This window comes from Semicossyphus pulcher, unplaced genomic scaffold (genome assembly GCF_022749685.1).
Source record: "Semicossyphus pulcher isolate SPU_LCO1_2020_fin unplaced genomic scaffold, fSemPul1.0.p SCAF_14, whole genome shotgun sequence".
NCBI lineage: Eukaryota > Metazoa > Chordata > Actinopteri > Labriformes > Labridae > Semicossyphus > Semicossyphus pulcher.
Window position 1 is genome coordinate 4,980,083 of NW_027211648.1, and position 19,494 is coordinate 4,999,576.

General features: G+C 41.0%; 1 protein-coding gene across 2 annotated transcripts in view; it reads right to left on the reverse strand.

Moving 5' to 3' along the window:
* slc4a11 (solute carrier family 4 member 11) overlaps positions 1 to 19,494 on the reverse strand; it is a 103,836-nt gene that overhangs the window by 11,738 nt on the left and 72,604 nt on the right. For both annotated transcript variants that reach the window (XM_069661492.1, XM_069661491.1), the window contains 8 exons: positions 16,390 to 16,599; positions 13,073 to 13,157; positions 11,941 to 12,066; positions 10,186 to 10,299; positions 7,895 to 8,027; positions 7,409 to 7,482; positions 3,793 to 4,021; positions 3,257 to 3,363 (listed from right to left, as the gene is read on the reverse strand). In XM_069661492.1, coding sequence (XP_069517593.1) covers positions 3,257 to 3,363; positions 3,793 to 4,021; positions 7,409 to 7,482; positions 7,895 to 8,027; positions 10,186 to 10,299; positions 11,941 to 12,066; positions 13,073 to 13,157; positions 16,390 to 16,599 — 1,078 coding nt within the window. The remainder of the gene's footprint in view (positions 1 to 3,256; positions 3,364 to 3,792; positions 4,022 to 7,408; positions 7,483 to 7,894; positions 8,028 to 10,185; positions 10,300 to 11,940; positions 12,067 to 13,072; positions 13,158 to 16,389; positions 16,600 to 19,494) is intronic.

Genomic DNA, 19,494 nt, shown 5'->3' on the forward strand with positions numbered 1-19,494 from the left:
TGACGAAACTTTAGCTAGATTATAGCGCCATCGCCTGGGTAAAATACCCGAACACTATAAAATACCTCTCTCTGCATTTTATACTGGTATATTGGTTACAGCAGTATATAGGATAATTTATTGAAAGTGCGTCTTATACACAGAATTTTACGGTACATAACGGACAGTTAATTGATTGCAACTACTTTGATAATTTATAGATCATATAGAAAAGGCATTGGCTGATTCTGGCTTCCAAAATAAGATGATTTGCTTTTTTGTTTGTTTCATTTGATAGTTTATAATCAATAAACTGCTTTATCCCGAAAAGAATCGGCAGATTTATTGATAATGAAAAAACTGTGTAAGGAAGCTCTTAGCAGACATGCATCCGTACATTTTATTTACTTCGTTTTCCTGTGATAGCGAGATATTTCTGGAATGTTTCTGGAGATCTCAACTTATTTTCCTGTTCTCTCGGGACAACAAAGCTGGTTTTCACATGATAACGAGTTCATTTCAGTTCAGAGATCTCGACTTATTTATCACGTAATCTATGAAAAACAAAGCATGTTTTCCCACTGAGATATGTTGATAACAGGATAAATTTCTGGCAATCTACAAAACAAAACTGTGATGTTACAGAGCAGGACATGCCATGCTGCAGTCGCCCTCACTAATGAGTTAAGTTAAACCTGTTTCTATGCTCGTTTTGTGCTTTTGCAGCTCTGGGGATACGAGTTATGATCATCTGACGTTACCTCTTCTTGTGATAGATAAGTCGAGATCTCGAGAACACGACCAGAAATAACTCCTTATAAAGTAAATAAAATGATTGGATGCATGTCCGTTCAGGGCTTCCGTAACTGAGCTTAAATGAACAGTAACATTTGACTGTAATGAAAGTGAGATCAGTGGAGTGTCAGACATGAAATAGCTAAGTTATAAACACCAGTGTTAAACTGTCATAGGAATACAATTTTATAATTAATTTCTGCCTAAAATTAAATTCAGTACAAATAAAATTCCACAGATTCCCTCTCCATAAACAAAAGCATGTCCTAAACTGTTGTGATGACTCATGTTTTTACGCCAACAATTGTTTTTTAAGAGTGGCTGTTCTCGTTAAACGCCGGATATCTAATTTAAGACTGTATCCCCTCAAATGCTGCAGGATTAAGTGCGCTCGGTTAAATTTAGGAAGAAATGACAATCCAATAATGGGTCTATTATCTTATGACTTATTGTCTCTGGAGGTAAAAGAACAGAAAATTGGCCGGGCACTTAAATTTGAATTCACTCGAGGGTTTGGCTCTGCTCTCTGTGTTTCTGCGTCGACCCCTGGAAAACAGCTGCTGCCTTGGCAACAATGAATGGAGATTCAAAATGATGCTAAACAATAGAGAATACAAACTGAAAACCTCCAGTGTGTTTTGCCCTGCGCCTTGATTAAGGAGCATAAAAAGACAATAAAGGCAGCCACATTAGGGAGGCCACGCAACAACCTGACAAACCGTATTGGAAGTAAATTGGCCATAAGTTAGAGGCATTCAGCAGAGTCCAAACACTGGAGTGTTAATATATCACAAGCACTGCTGCACAGCTGACTAACAACCACTGACATCTTTTTAGACAATTACTTTCCTCGTTTTAATATGCCATATTTTCATTGCAATGCTGTGAAACTGGACCCTATTTTTTTTTAAAGCAAAGCGCTAACATGACGTGCAATGTTACCTACAGACGGTAAAAAAGGCCTATATCTAACATTAAACCAGCCGTACGCAAGTCAAATTGAATTTTAATAGAAATGAGGATGTCAGAATGCGTGACTGAGTTAAAAGACAACTTCTAATCAATTTGTCATTCATGAAAGTTCTCTTAGAAAACCTTTAAACGTTAAGGAAAATAATTTAAGTATATAACCCCTTGATGTGCATCCCCATCCAATCAGGGAACTTAAATTATGTTGCACCACTCTTAAAAAAACTAAAAATAAAACCTGCAACTTATTTGAAATCATCTTTACTAAAGAAGCGGGCAAAGGTTCATGGGTATCGTAGTACAAAGAAAGATCCGGTACACCAAAGAAAATTATTATTTGTTGTAAGGAGCCCAGATATTTAACAATGGAGTTATTGCTGTGGAATACATACTCGCCTTTCTACAGCTCTCTAAGGTCATTGTTAAGTCCGGCTCCAGTCATGTTTTAAGACACATAAAATGCTCTGCTTGAAATAATAAATTGTGTCTGCAAAATACGTTTAATTACCTTGTAAATATCCTCCCAAGGCATCTCCTCCTTCTCCCTCATAAAAAATTCCTGAATCTGCACAGTCCCCGCCCACTTTGTGCTACGTTACTCCTTTCGTAAAATTACAGCCGAAAACAAAACACGTCGTTGTTGAAACTTAGCTAGCTTGAAATGTAGTAATTACTAGTAACGTTAACGTTAGTAGTGAGTTTGCAAAAGTTATGATGACGGTTACAGGAAGTGGTTGCCATAGGTTACACATAATGATATGCATAGCGTCACCCCGTCCATTAACAGGATTGGCTCCTTAGGTTTGTGACGTCTCAAACCTGCCAATCTGAAAACGTGTTGTTCAGCCTGTCCTTGGTACACTGCAGTTTAAAAGCAGACAGGCCCAGCCATGGAGATGACTGCTGATGTTGTCCCTGATATGTCTCGTAGCACATGAACACCACATGGAGATGTTTACAAGGTTAAACACTTGATTTTCACTGGAGGGGGTCTTTAAGTTCGCTACAAAGCCCTATTTTGAATACTTGTATGCTTAACATTTTAATGAGCTTGTGTCAAACTACTTTACTTTGTACTTAAGCCTGTACGATCAAATATCTATGTTTAAGTCTAGGTGTGTGTACTACATCACACTATTTCTACAGCTACCTGTAAAGCCACTGTTTCAAGGTGTGGTGGTAGTACGTCAAAATGTAACACAACCACACTCCAATTAAGCGCCTGCAGTTGTAATTCCTGGTGATTTTTAAGCTTTAAAAATCATGCACATAGTTGCCTTACTCATATAAGAATAATTGATCCCAGTCTTCTCCACACAGTAAGGAATACAGCTCATTAATCTAACGCTGGTCTCAGTTCAGTATTTGGTATTGGCTGTCGTCCAAAGCCCCGGTCTCGGCATCAGGACTTAAGTAGGTTAAATTGGTGCATCCCTAGTTGCAGCCCTGCAGACTGTATATTTTTAAGTAGGAAAAATGTGTGCACTCTGCTGAAGCAACAAATGATACTTACGCTCAATGTCACTGAAAAGGTAGGAGCCGATGAAGGAGAACAGTAGCACTGAGATCGGTAGGGCGCAGTCCGAGAGCACCTCCCTCACTTTGGCATGCAGGAACGGACTGAGGAGAGAGAGAGAGGGAGAGAAGAAGGGATTGAGTGGGGAGCGACATATAATAGAAGAATACAATTACTGTGGACAAGACAAGGACAATGGCTGCAATCCTGACACCGCTTAAGTACCTTGGTCTGCCTTCTGCTTACACAATTGAATCCGGCTTTGAGGTTGATTTGATTACTGGGAGCAATCAGAAGTAGAATATTAATGCTTATTGAATAACAGGCTGGAACAGGAGCTTCGACAGAAAAGGAAGCTTTGTGAGAGCCCGTCTGGAAAGTTCCTGCAAGCCCCGTCATTCCTGACAATCTTTAAAGTCAAGGCCCTACTCAGCAGTATTCATCCTCGCCGGGAGTGCTCCAGACCAAACACAATTTAAACTTCTCCAGTGATTTATCTTAACAGTGCGGCAGCTCTGCAGTGCTGCACCTACCTCCTTTTGAACTGGTAGAGGGTGTAGCCCATCCATAATGTCCCGAGCATCAGCAGGAGACAGAGGACTGGCCTCTCTCGAGTGCACTGGATGAAGGATTCAGGGAGAACGCTGATGGCTAACCCAGCCGCCGCCTCACTCCTGTTTCCCCTGAGCAGGTCTCCACCCTGAGGGAAGTCCTCTACGCTACTGTTAGCCAGCGTCGGGGAGTGGTAGTACATGTGAAAGACTGAAAACACAAAGTTTTTAGTCAGGCTGAGAACAAACCTTACGATTAATTAGCCAATAAAGGCTGCACACTCTAGACATAACAAATACTTCCAGGAACATCGGTAGATTTGTAGCCTCAGTAACGGTTAGCTGTAGTGGTGAACACTGCCTTCAATTGGCTGACATTTATGATTAATCCTTATGAGTTTTGAGATACCCTGACTTTTCATCTAGTGCTGCCTGCAGGTTAAAAGTTGACAGTGTATGGTTTCATACCAAATAGCAGCAAAACTACATTTCCATCTTTTTGTTCAAGTATTAGCAATAGCATGCCAACACGGTATTCTAAGATGGTGAACATGGTAAACAATACCCAACAACACCATGTTAGCAACACCACTGTTGAAGCATCATCACTGTCTGCATCATCAAAGTGCAGCCCAAGCATGGGTTATATAACAGAAGTGAATGTAGCCAGTGCAGAAGTGATTTGAACCTGCATTCTTTCTAATGGCCAGAAGGGGGAGACTCCACTAGTGGCGAATAGAATTCTAAGCTATATTCACACTGCAAGCCTTAGAGCTCAATTCCCGATTTATTTTCCAGATCCGATTTTTTTCTTTGACTGGTCACAGTCCTGAACAAAGACTACTCGCAACGCGCTGTCGTACGTAAACGAACATGGGTGCCATGGAAGTCAGCGTTTAGGCTTTCATGTATAAATTGATGAGCCGTGGAGGCGAATTCTACATCAAATGATAACGAGGACGAGGAGAAAGAGAGCCACATTTTTATTGGCATGTTGTGGAGTAATGGCTGCTACTTCAGAACAGAAGTGTGTGTGGATGTGGTGTTCGAGGCGCCATCCATGTTTATATTTACAGTCCCGCCAGCGCAGAGTTGTGACGAATGTCGATCGAGAGTGATGAAAATAGTCTCTCTAATTCCGTTATGACAGGTCAGACTCGGGTCGCATTGCAAAACATCAGACCTGAATGTGATTTAGGAGCAGATATGAAAGTGACTCAAATCAGATTTGAAAAGATCAAACTCCATGTGATCTGTGCTGTTCACACTGTCATGAAAAAAACATGTCCACATGTGCCTGCAGTCTGAACGTAGCCTAACAAAGGAGCTTGTATTGAATACAAAAACACACTGAACCGTTGACTATTATTGGTCTTGTTGCATAGCCCCAAAGAAAAGCAAAACGTTTGTATGCGACTCTATTCAACCAAAAAGATTTATAAATAAATACAGGAACAGGAACAAACGTTTGGCATTGTTTGTTCTGCAATCAGCAGAGAAATGCAGGAAAAATACTAAATTTAGATGAATTGTTGGATGAAGAGAAACGGCTGACAGGGACTGTAAATTCTGCGGGGAGAGCTGAAGGAGATATAACATCATAAAAGTGAAATAAACCGCAGCTGAAACCTGATCAACTGTGTCGTAAAATACTGGAGCTACGCAGCAGTATTTTACTCATTGCTTTTGGACATTTGGCTTACACACAGTAAATATCAAATATGTTAAAAATCATCTTAATGAAAACGAGTCAAGGAATTTATCTCTGCTGGCCAGACTGCACCGGCCTCAGTCCACTTAAATGCGTCCTGATACCTTTATCTGATCTAAAGTATGAAACACCAACCAGTCATAATGCTTGTCTGCACCTTTAGTGAATATAATGTTAGAGGGTAGGATGTTGAGCCGTTAAGAGGAATGCTTTCAAACTGATTTAAATAAATAGAATGACACCATGAGAGTGTCACACAAGTTCAGAAACGTTTTCCTATTCACACTTTCACTGGAGGCTTATTGACACGACCTTCATGCAGCTCCCACTGCAGGCCTGCTCATCAAACCAGGAGAAAGTTATGCAGAAAGCAAAGTTGTTCGCGAGACTGGATGCACACCCGAAATGTACTCATTCATGTTGGTGGGAAATATTTTGGATGGAATGTGTCAGCAGAATCGCACAGGTTAATGTTATGGTAATGGCGTATGAGCTTGGAGCGTATTTTACAAATGGTTTCTGAAAATTGAACTACAGCACGAGCAATCTCCCAAACAGGACAACATCCCATTTGAAATAAATTACATTCTGCTATCGTCGCTTCATTTTGGGAAATTAAATTGTGTAAAAATATTTACGATATACTAAGATGAGGTGCCGCAAAGGCAGGGGTGGTGTAACACAGCTGCAGGCTAGGCTTGAGATCTGGATTGATTAATTTAGTACACAATATCTCTCAGCCACTGGGTCAGCTGACACACTAATATGAAAACTAATGTGTTCGTCTTCATAACTGGAAACTATGTAGAAGGCTCTGTGTCAAAATGCTCACATATCAGGGGTTTGACCTCTAAAGGGGGACTCATTTATTACTTGGTAGTCTGAGAATTCTTTTGTTGTCATTGATGGTGTATTTTGAGGGAATTTACTATGATTGCTTAGTAATTATTGAAGCATTGAAACACTTCTCAATAACATGGATTGCTCCATTAGATTTTAAGAGATCCTTCTGAATGGCAGTATTCCTAATGAACAACTACAGGGGGGAAAAAAAATTGACATTTTTTAATTAAATGGACGAAATGATAGATCTGACGAGATGTTATGACTATCAGTCAATAAATTATTCTTCAGTCAAGTACAGCCATATTAATATGTGAGCTGCACACTTTAATTATAATATAAAACACAGTGTATGTTTAGATTCTTTGGGGAATTTCTTGGACGATTTCTTTTCTCAGGGTAATTGGCCTTTAAAGAATCAGTCGTGAGTTTGAGGCACAGACTGGACTGAATCTGAAAGCAGATGCTAGTTTTAGCATTGGCTGTTGGAAGCAGTAAAATAAAGCTGTGACTCTTAACCAGGGATACTTCAGCAGTTTCCAGGAGGTAGGTGAAAATATTATGGACAAGCTAAACTTATTACACAAAATAAAAAACGTTATATTATTATTTATACATGAAACAGTTCTAATGACTAGATAAAAGTAATGGATAAGGGCCGGATCAGAAAGAACGCGTTTTAGCAGCTGGGGGCGGCTTTTTTTTCTACTGTTGTTAAGGCAACCACCGAATCATTAGCCCATTAGTCATGAACCTAACCGTTACATCGTAAACTGACAGAAGGCTCGCCTCTCCTTTCATCCGATTGGACAATGAGAAAAAACGCCCATGACGTCGGGCGCTTTTCTGCTTTGAGTTTGAGTTTTTTCAGTGGAAAAACAGTGGTAGCAATATTTACTGTTACACAATCAGTAGTGTAATACATTCAGAACATGACAGGTGGAAATTAACAGATGTGTAAGTGAATTCATTTGGCGATGTTGTAAAGAAACCTCAGGCTGAAAAGGTTAGGAGGGATTGAGGTAAAGATCTCGAGAAACTTACTTTTGATTGTGCCTTTCACTGCATCTACCACAAATGCAATGGAAATGAACAGGGCAATAACCTCCTCTGTTGACCTGTAATAACACAGAAACATTAGCGGCAATCAAGTTTATGAAAGAGCTTAAAAATAAGGTATAAGAAGAAATAAATATAAAACCTTATCTTAATGGAAAAATAATCCAAACTCTAACCCATACTACTGAACTTACTTATGAAGTATTGGTGAGAAAATTAATATAAGAGGAGCTGTCACACAGAATGGATAAAAGTGTTTGTTGTACAAAGCAGACAGGCTTTTCTGTAGAGTGCCAGTGATTTTGCTGCAGACACCAGCATGACCACCCAATTTAAAACATCCCTCTGTTCGACAGAAGGAAGCAGCACACCAACAGATAAAAAGAAAATGTTTCAATAAATTGGATTTCACTGACGTGAAAACAATTAAAGTGAGTGCAATTTAAAAAAGTGTACGTGCAAGGGAAATACCTTTTGAAGAGCTTCATGAGCAGGCTGACATTGAAGATACCTCCAAGGATGAGGAAGAGGCAGTTCCACAGACCGATGCAGGCGTAGAAAGCTGGGAAGTCCAGGTTGTAGTCGTCACAGATTCCTCTAATTACTGCAAGGGTGCAGGGTATGCAAAGGCAAATAAAAAACAACATATACACAGATTCTAAAACATCAGAGAACTGGTGGTTAACTCTAGATGACTGATTCCTTGTATTTTAGTTTATGCAAATGAGGCAGCAGTAAGCATTGCATCCCATCCATACTGAAAACAAACTCTTATATCATCTTGTGTGTAGCGTTTGTTGTCAGTTGTGACTGAGATTTTATATGTGGTGAACAACAATAAGCCAACGGAGGGAGACTGATTGATAGCTGATATAATAGAAAACTGTTGATAAACAGAAACAGCCTTAATAGCTAAAACTGGAAGAACTTTAAAACACATTTATACAGAAGGGCAGATTTAACATACAAGACACACACACACTTGTACTTTTATCTTTGTGAGGACCCTCATTGACATAATGCATTTCCCAGCCCATAACGTTAAACTTTAAACATGACAAACCCCTACATTTACCCTAACCTGATTCTTACCTTTACCCTAAAACCAATGCATTTTGAATGTACGACTTAAATTAATCTCAGTGTGTGTTAAAGCGAAATCTATGTAATGTGCGCGGGTACACACAGAAACAAAAAAAATGTCTCCTCTCAGCCATCAAAACATCTTTAAGGGAGTTATCTAGTTAGCTACAGCAAGCTAGAAACAAAGACACCTGGAATAAATAAATTACTCAGACATTGACTCTAATGTTCAAGGACGTGGAGGGCCAATGGGCTAAAAAACTAACTTACCTAGTAAGATATAGTTGTGGTTAGCATTAGCATAGCTAACTGGCATATCCAGAAAGCTACAGGAGTGGATAGCTTAAATTTTGAGTATCAGCTTTGCTAACTAGCGTAACCTACGCAGAAAGCTATGGGTTTTGTTTGCTTGTATGTTGAGGGACAACCTAGCGCTGTGTTCAAAATACCATACTATACTAGCAGTATGTACTGATTTGGCCTAAATATAGTATGTAGTATGCAAACAAAAGCAACATGTGCATTATGCCAAAAATACCCGGATGTTGTACTGATTCGGGAAAAATCTCCAGTATGCATCAGACCAGTCTACCTCGCCTACTGTATCCCACAATGCAAAGCAGCAGTTGAAATGACGGACAGCAGCAGCATTCCAGCAGAAGGGGGCACTATAGCTAAAAAAGCGGCGGTTATTGTTTACTTCCGCCTGGCGTAGCATACTGCAAAATGAATTTGAAAAGCTCCTCCATACTACATACTACTACCGAACGCAGTATATAGTATGTAATATATTGTATATAGTTATTTGAATGAGTGAAGCCCAAATGTCCTCACTTTCTAAAATGTCCTCACTTTGCGGGTTAAAAACTCAAGTGAGTCCTCACAAAGATAGAAGAACAAGTACACACACACACACATACACACACAAACAAAGGGAAAATGCTTCCATTCAAACATGAAAGGACTGAAGAATTGTAATGGGTTTGTTAAAACCAAAACAATTTGGTTGTAATCTTGAGCAGACTTGTGCACAGATGAGTTACAACTTTACAAACAGTGCATTGTTCTGCTCAGACAAGCTGCTAGAAACGTACTATAATTATCCCCATGAGAATGTGCTTAGCCCAATTCTAACCCATTTACTTGAAAGATCATCACACCACAAACCCAACAAACAGCCTTGGTATTAAAACTACATCTTGGCATCGTGGTCGCTGCTTTTCCTCATCACTGCCTGATTCTGCAGCTTCCAGCAGTCAAGATCATTTAAATTCCGACCAACAAAATCACCGCTCTTGGGTAGAAACCAAACAGTTTATGTGCAGTTGTCTTTCTGAACTGACTATAAAGTTTACATGTTTGTTTATGCACTGGGCTTGTTTACCCTGCAACAAATCATTATGCATCAGTTACTTTAACATTCCTGAAATAAAGGTGGCATGTGTGTGAACAGCAAAATGACTCTGTAAGTGTTTTCTGGTAAAGAGCAGATGAGGACGCCTGAGTTTGTAGCTGCTGTTCTACACGGTTGGGTGCCTCCTTCTCTTGATTTTTTGACGTAATCTTCTTAGCACTCAACCCAGCCCCAGCCTCCTTTTTCAAATGGGCCGTCGGCATAGACTGTGAAAAGATAAGTGTATTTTGACTGAGCCGAGCTGAACGAGAAGGGGGAAGCCTACCGCTGATGAAAATGGCGAGGGGAGCTGTGGTTAGAGGGATGACTAGAGGAGAGCCGGCAAACAGCGAGTAGATGACCCCGCCGATGCTCTGGCCGATGATGGTCTTCCGAACATCTGGGCAGAGAGGACACACACAGAGAAAACTCAGGAGGACGTACTGATGTGCTCCAATTAATGTGCATGAACGTCTGCTGGGTTCTTCTGAGGAGCTGAACAGACGCTGGAGTAAATTTCCAGTTCACAGAAAACGTTAATATGACGCAAAATTATTATTATAATTATTTTACAGACACTTTAATGCTCTGCTTATCAATGCATTATCTCTGATCCACTTTGAATTTATAACCTGCAGCTGGAAGTTTGGAAATCTATGATTTTAAGCCAATAAAAACTTTGGTTTTGGTTTTATGTGGTTTCAATCATGCATCATCTGTTGTTGTTGCTGCTCTGGAACATCATCAATATCAGAAAAAATGTGCACATCTTTAAAACAGAATATAAAATCCATTTGTTCTCTTTCGCTTTTCCTCAGCTGAAGGACATTTTTATGAATTTATCATTCTTTGTTTTATTGCCCTCTTTGTATCTTATATGTCCCTCTTTCCCTTTCTTCTCTCTGTCAAACATGATGTTCCTTCTCTTTTGAAAACAGATGGTTAATTAAAGTTTTCTGTCTTTCTTTGCAGCATGTTTGGCATTCTCGCTGCCCATTTTTACAAACACAGCAGGTAGCTGTTTTTGGGCAACAAGCCCTAATAAATCCACCGTACATAATGCCACTGTTCATGAATAAGCAACTAGCTGATAAAAAGGGTTGGACTAGAGGCTACATAGTCAGATGTTTTTCTCTTTTTGCAGCTGGTGGAGACCAAACCAGAGCACGGAGGAACGTACCGTAAAATCCGGAATATAAGATGCAGTCTGTTTTTTGTTTTTTTCTATAGCTATTTATTAATAAAAATGTGTATTTCAACACTATTTTCATTTAAAACACGTTAAAAACACAACTTACAGCCTACCATCTGTTTTTTGCCATGTTGAGTTTGCAACCCTGCTAGCTAACGGTAGCAGTAGCTAGCAGCCTACAGTAACATTGATTGTTGTGAGGGTGGCAGCTGCACTGGCGATCATGACGGTGCATGTCCGTGACGAAGCGTTAGCAACAATCACTAGCTTAAAACAGCGAGGAACACGCAAAACAGCACTGCGACATATTGTAAGATGTGACGACAACACATCAACACATGTGACGATAGCACCATCGTCTGGGTAAAATACCGTTACACCGTACAAAACCTCTCTCTGCATTTATACTGGTATATTGGTTGCACCAGTATGTAGGCAACTTTTTAGATTAAAAAAAATGTATTTAAAGTGCGTCTTATACACCGAATTTTACAGTAAATGTTGGACTAATCTAAACGAGTGCCCTGCATCTATTGGATCGTTGGTAGGCAATTGTTTGCTAACAAATGACACATTGGAAAATTCGTGAATCAGTTGTGTTTTTTTTGATAATGAATCAATGCAGCTTTGTGTAAACAACATTGTTCTTGAAAAATAAGCTCACATCCTCCAATTCTTTACAAAATACCTTTGAAGGAAAGAGAATAAAGACATCACTCATTAAGCTTTGAGGGGCTGGTGCCCTTTGATGTGTATGTTATGAATCTACCAATAACAATAAGAGGTCATGCAAGAATATGTCTACAGAGAAAATGAACAGGAACTTTATTGTCTCCACGTCTCTCGTACCTATCTCGCCACGTGTGCTCTCGTCGTTGAGGGAGCCGAAAGCGATGGCGGGAAGGAGGATAGCGATGTAGAGGAAGATGGCTGTGGTCATGTACTTCAGCAGGGTTTTATTACTGCCAACTATACCTGAGGGGACACAAACACAAACACATGAGTCACCTCATAATGGAGCGGAGGAGGCTCAACGCTTTAATTTCAAAATGACAAAAACCTTAAAAGAGTACATCATTCAGAGCCTCTACAACATGGAACATCCAGTACGTGCACCAACCAGCGGCTCCGCGAGGCCTCATGCTGCCTACTTTTAAAAATGTGTCCCAATTTTGTGGGTGTATCATTCTGTAAAACCAACTGATGGATGATGGAGAACTCCTTTTGGAATAAAAACACTTTAATTGGGCTAATCTAATGTGATAAGAATGATTTGGTCCTGTGACCTTCATCAGATGATCATTATCTGATGACACTCACATGACAGCACTATCTTGATACACGCCAATGAATGTGTTGGGATATAAGATACTGGAATCGACTGAAAGAGAAAAGCGTAGGAGGAGAATCAAGCAAGAAAACTCCTCAGCTTTACTCGATGAATAGACGTCAATCTGCAGTACTTCACTCTCTTGTGTTCTAATTAGAGTCAATTCATCCAGCTTAATTAGGTACAATAACTCTAAAAGAAACATTCTAAGACTAATTTACAGATATTCAAAAGAATCTCTGACGATAACTGCAACTAAAAATATCCAGGAGTATTTATTTTCCTCTTTGGAAAACATGAAATTCAAAGGTCAAGTAGCATGTGCCCATTTGTTTGACTGGGGACAGGTATTTGTTGATAAAGAGAATGATTGTGCAGAAGTGAAATTGCAATGGGAATGTAAGGGCCAATGTGCTTGCCTGATGACTTGGGACGTTACAATAATATTGGACATACGGGAACATACGGGAGCAGTAAGACATCTGAGACAATCATTTTAGCAAGAGATGACCCGAGATGTGACACAGATGCAGCGCAGATGCATCCGAGGCAAAAGGGGCGACAGACAAATGAAGAGCTGCCAGAGGCACCCCGGTGTGACATAATAAGGGAGATGATTCACTTTCACTACAAGTCCACGTCCAAGCCTACCATCTGTGAAGTCAGAGGGGTAGAACGGCAGCCTGCGGCACAAGTCCTCATAAATCCCCCGGCCAGCTTTGAAGAAATCTTGACACTGTGGACAGAGAAGGGGACAAGGGCACATTTTCAACAAGGACACACAGCCCAGGATCAGGAACAGCAGGTGTAGACAGGCCAGTGTGCGCCACCTAGAGGCAAGGGGAGTAACAGCCGCTGCAAATTTGACGCTTTCCACCTGTAGCCTTTGAGCACTACAGCTTAAGTGTTTTCCTTTTTATGGCGGAGTATTATCAATAAAACAAAAATGCAAATACTGTGATCTTGTATAGAGCTGTTGGCATAAGAGATAAAGCTTTCTTTGCCTGTAGGTGGCAGCATCAACATTTTAACATCATAGACTGTATAAAAAGACGGACGACATGACAGCTCCTTAAGAGTGAAGCCAAACCCTCTCTATCGCCCCCTGCTGACCGGCTGCAGCATAGGTCATAAAGCCCGCCTCCTCCATGTCAACAGATGGGACTTGAGTCAAACTATAAAATCAAAATACACATCAAATAAGTGGTTTCTGACATGATAGTTAGTTCTTATCATGCTGATTTATCTCCAAGTGTTCATTTTTCAGACTTTTAATTAGTTATTTGATGTTATAAAAAGGATGATTGACAGCTACGTCGACTAATCCGGCTCCTGCAGCCGATCTGGATTAGCAGAGTAGAGGGCGAACGGCGAGAGGAAACGTAGCTAAAAAAAATCACTACAGTCATTGAAGTTCTCATATCTGTGAGCGTCTGCTTCAGACCAACACAGAGAAGCTGTTCTGCTCTTAAACACGCCGACGTGTGGGATCTTTGCGATTCTTTTTCGGTAGGTTAAGCGTGTGTTTTGGTTAGCGGAAGTGTCTACGATCGCTACTGCGCAGCTCTGGCTCCAAATGACGTCACCATCGCAAGATGGCAGCACCTATCACGGCGGCTATTTTGACTTCAATTTGGTACAATGAGATGAATGATCGTCCATCTTTATAGACAGTCATTGGTTAACATATGCAGATCCAAACTGCGGCTGTTAGAGTCACTTTCCTTGCCTTTAGGTGGAACAGCCAACCTAGACAAAAATACAGGAATGCTCGTTCAACATGGCACAGTTCTTCTACCATTAAAGTCTTGGAAGTTTAATTGTTTTCAGTATGGACTGTGGTCGCTGGATGTCTCCTGTTTAACACTGAAGAAACACAACCATGCACTATTTTGGCTGTACCACTGTGGTTTAAAAAAACTTGTAAAAAATACGTCTTTTGTGTTTTATTGAGCAGCGACTGCAGTTCTGAGAACTTAACATAATGTGTTTGTGAGTACTTCTCAACTTAACCCAGGCACTTGAGTTGTATCCATATTGATCTTAGTTCCTTTAGGTTCAGACACATAAGTGTTTTGTGTCTGTCTACATTTTGCTTTCAGACATCTATTACAGCTGTCTTATCCATGCTGAGGTAACGGCACAAAAAGCCAGATGACGTAACAAATTGATAAAATGTCCAACGTCCATCCTGCACTCAACTTTGAGCAATTACATATTTAGATTAAACATTTCCCATTTGACGATTCAGCAAAAACACTGAAGGATCTCTGTAAGCTGATTTGAATCATCAAATTTAACCACACAGTCTGAGAAAAGCTGCAGTTGCGTAATCCAAAACAAAGTAAGCAGATCAGCAGGGCCACGTTTGGATGTACATTTAATAATGATCCCTGTTTTCACAGAATGATCATGAACGACAGCAACAGCGAGGGAGAAGAGATTTGGACTGTTGTTGCAGCTGATTTAAAAGACACGATGTGCTCCTTAAAAAGATAAGCTTGCAGGTTACAGAGGAGAGAGGCTACATGTGCAGTCCTAACTGAACTTATTAGGTAAATTATCCAATTAGCCAGCGTTTCACTGTCTTGTTGAACACAGAGCATTACGTAATTAAAAAGAGCGGCTGGCGAGAGGGGGAGGAGGGGTGAGTAGGAAAAGCCCCTTGGGAAAATCATTCCTGCCTCATTTGTCTCCTAAAAAAAAGTTTTGACTGTTTTTGGCAGAACAAAGCAATTTAGCTCAACGTAAACAACCTGAAAACAAACAACAGCATCAACGTTTCCTTTCTTCTCTCTGAGCGGGCCGGCCAGTTTTATGAAGCCACACACGCTTGTTCAACAAGGACTGTTCATCCATTAAATCCCTATACATCATGGAATCATTTATTATTACAAGGGAGCCAGCGTGTGTGTGTGTGTTCTGTGTTTGTGTGTGTGTGTGCGTGAGGTCTGATCACCAGATTTTGGCTCAGGTTCGATAAACAAAAGTCTCAGAGAGGAATTACTGTCCACCTGTTTGCCATCCGTTCTGAGTGGCCGATGGAGCGAGGCAATGGGAAGGAAAAAACACACAAAACAATCATTTGGCCTCGTTTTTTTTGGGAAATATAGGAAAGTGGTGTGTTCGTGCGGGTGGTCCGATGTCAATTTCAGATGTGGGAGGAGGCGGAGAAGGCGGGTGGTCTGTCTTTTATTCTTCTTGTCTCTCTCATTTCATAATTTCCTCTTGATTTCACCTGCATTCGCCTCTCTTTCCCCCCTTTCTCTCCATCTGTCCGCTCCATGTATCCCTCTTTCACTGAGTGGCACTGAGCCTTTCAAGCCCTGGGATAAACACCCAACAAAATCCTTCACAATAAAAAAAAAAAAAAACACAAGGGGAAATGTCTGGAAGCCCTGGCCTGTCAACTGCAACATTAGGAGGAGATGTTGGTCGGTGGCATTGAGAGAAGCCCCCCCGGAGGCGCTTGTGTGTGCGTGCGTGCACGTGTAGCTGAGGGGCGGGGAGTTCTGACAGGCCTGTGAGAGATGTAAGGTCATTTACCCACTGAGGAGGCCTGGCAGGAGCTGATGCTGATTGATTAGGGGGGAGAGAAAAGATGGAAAAGTCGAGCCAGCTGAGCGAGGAGGATGAGGAGGAAGAGGAGGAAGAGGAGGAAGAGGAGGAGGTGAGGGTTACAAGTGTGGAGGATAAAAAAATGGTTAAAATGTGGAAATCAATGTGCATACTTTCATTTCTCTACAGAGCCCTGTAAAGAAATATAAGCAGCAAAAAGTATGTGAAAGGTGAGGGAGGAAGATAGGACGATTCGCGTTCAGAAAATACCTTAGCTGTGACATGTGCAGGATAATCGGGGCACTGGGAATGACTCACAACGCCATCTTATGAATACATGCTGCTGTGTGGAAATCTGCCTAATCGGCTGAGAACGAAAGGTTGCACACGCCTGATATGCTGCTGCCCACCTTGAGGGGTTTGTGACTGCGGGGGTCTGTCTCCTCCTTCCCCAGAGCGGTGGGCTGCTGGTTGGTTGCCGTCAGCTGGTGCCTCTGGAACACCAACGCCTCCTTAAACTCCTCCTGCGTCTTCGTCTCCAGCAGCTTCTGCCTGAAGGAAATGTCAGAGAAGAGGGTGGCGAACGTCCTGCCGAGCTCCATCGCCGTCTTGGTGCTTTTCTGTGGGAGAGCATATGGAAGTGGTTTTACTTTTAAAATAATGAAATAATCTGTGGCTTGTTTTGTTGAACCTGTGTTTAACCATGCTTGCTGCCAAACTGTTGCTGCTTTCTGCACATCTAGCAGACAGAGAATTGCACAATCCTTTATTTGAAGTTAAGTTTGTGTCGAATGTAAATATATCTTTTACTCCTCTAAGCTCTGTTTTTGGTTTCCACCAGCCTTTGAACCAGACAAATCTGCAAACTCGTGTTTTACTTGCTCTGCATTTGGCCGCCTCCCTGTACAGAGAGGTTTTGATCCAAACTGACTCAGGTCGGGATACGATGATTAACTGTACAACCAAGATGGCTGCCAAAAGTGTCAGCGTATTAGGTTGAAAAAGATGGCATATTAATTGCTGGAACTATCTAACCTTGCAGCCACTTTTCTACATGTTCCGTTGCTCTGCATGGTGGTAACAGTAAGAGGCCATTTGGTTAGCGGAGGTTGATAAGACACCGTGGAAATTTCAAAGACTCCCTGCAGTGAACATCAAGTGTTTAACCTTGTAAACATCTCCATGTGGTGTTCTTAATGTGCTACGAGACATATCAGGGACAACATCAGCAGTCATCTCCATGGCTGGGCCTGTCTGCTTTTAAACTGCAGTGTACCAAGGACAGGCTGAACAACACGTGTTCAGATTGGCAGGTTTGTGATGTCACAAACCTAAGGAGCCAATCCCGTTAATGGACGGGGTGACGCTATGCATATCATTATGTGTAACCTATGGCAACCACTTCGGCGATGCGCGAGCCAGCTGTAACCGTCATTGTAATGTTTGCAAACTCACTACTGACTACTAACGTTAACGTCACTACTGCTAATTACTATATTTTAAGCTAGCTAAATTGGCAGAGATTAAATTTGCAGAGTGGGCGGGGCCTATGCAGATTTAGCAGAAAAAACATATCAGACACAATTTATTATTTCAAACAGATGTCTTAAAACATGACTGGAGCTGGTCTTTAAATGAACTAAGAAGTTGCAGAACGGTAAAGCTAGGCTAATTTCCATCCACTGCTGGGTAAAATATCTTTGTTGTTCAGCCGCTACATGTCACAATTTCTTGATCAGCTAACTGGCCAAAGGAGGAAAGTTGTCATATTGTCAATTAATGTACAAATTGCAACTCAATTTAAGGAAAATTCAATTTATCATAATAAAGCAATCAGGACTCAAAACAAATCTGTTGTCAATAAATGTCTCTGAGTTGCAAAACATCTTTTAAAAACTGCACCAAACGCTCATGTTTGGCTGTCAGCTACAGAACCAGAAATGTGATTCTGCTTCAAAGGTGGGTTGGGTAGATGGCAGATCTGATGCTGCGTGTTTTTTGGGGGCTTTTGTCAATAATCCCACATCTGTTACAAATAATGCTGTCACAAGTCACAGAGTGGTGGTAATAATGGCCTGGCAGGCTCTGCAACAGCATGGTGCCAGGGAAGCATTGTTAGCCAGGTGGTGATAATACCAACATAGCCGAGCTCAATGTGTACAGCGGCAGCTGCAGCAAATAGAAGAACTAAAGCTTTTTCACAGTGGAAACTGAATTTCAACCAGAGCTGAAAAAGCTGAGAGAATGGATCTTGATTAATCTGAAAAATCTCTTTCTGCAAGAAGGCACAAGATACCCTCGCATCACAGTGTGTAGCTTGAGTGGTATCTGCTGTAGTTAGCTTGGATTTACAGCAGATATAATGAAACAAACATGACCAGTTTATGGCCACATAAGCAGCTCAGAAAGACTATGTTATTTGACATTAAGGGCCTGTGTCCATTAACAGCATTTTTTGTGCAAGCAGCGCCCACAACCTCAATTTCAGAGCACTGAACTGGCGCTAACTGTTGCTAGGTTACGTAAGTTGTCGTGCGGCTCTTTCGCTTGATAGTGACCGTTAAGTCTGCTTCGCTCTGTATGCTTAATATTTGCTTTTATTCCAGAATAACAAAGGAGAAATAAAAACAAAGGAAAGGATTGGTGTCCTGGCGTGAGCAGCAGTTCTACACCTGGAAATTAAAACCTCGACAAAATGAAACGATTAGCTTCTCCTCAACCTCCAAAACGCTGAATTGCCTCAACTTGCTAACCTGCTCACAATGACAATGCTACCATCCTGATGTGGACATATACATTTTGATGGTGCTAGATGAAAAGCCATCAAAAGTTGTTTTCTTTCAAACCCAAGGATACTGATGAATACATACTTTATACTGGACAAATGAAATACTTGACCTGCCTTTGGCGCCAGGGGATAATCAGGGAATCACCAAATTAACTAGGACTCATCCTTCCTGGGACTTTGAATGTCCATACAAAAGATGATAAAAAATGAATCCAATAACATTTCAAAAAAACCTTCTATGTTGTTCCAAAATGTTCCAAATTATCAGTTATTTTACACCATTTCCCAGCGGGGGAGGGGACAGCAGGACACAGAGGTAGTGCATTTAGCTGTGTCGTGTTGGAAATGAACAACAACCTCCAGGACTGAAAAAAGAAGCCGATATTGACGTAGCAAAAACTGTATTCTCCGCAGAGGCTGGCCCCAAAGCCTGGTACCAAAAATTCTGTCGGTTTTCAAAGCTAATTTCTCCATTCAAGACAAATATACGAAGGTTGAATTTTATATATATAAGTCACTAGTTTAAATCATGTTAAGGCTTAACATTAGGTTTGCTAGTCATCACCTCCACATGCAGACGGCCATATTGCTTCAAACCAGCAGTCCACAAACCAATGAGTGATGTCACGTTGGCTACATCCGCCCCTCATATACAGTCAAGAGTTTGTACATAGGATCTAATGCTTGAGAAGTGGGATTTTTCCGCCTTTGTTTCTATTGTTATCTC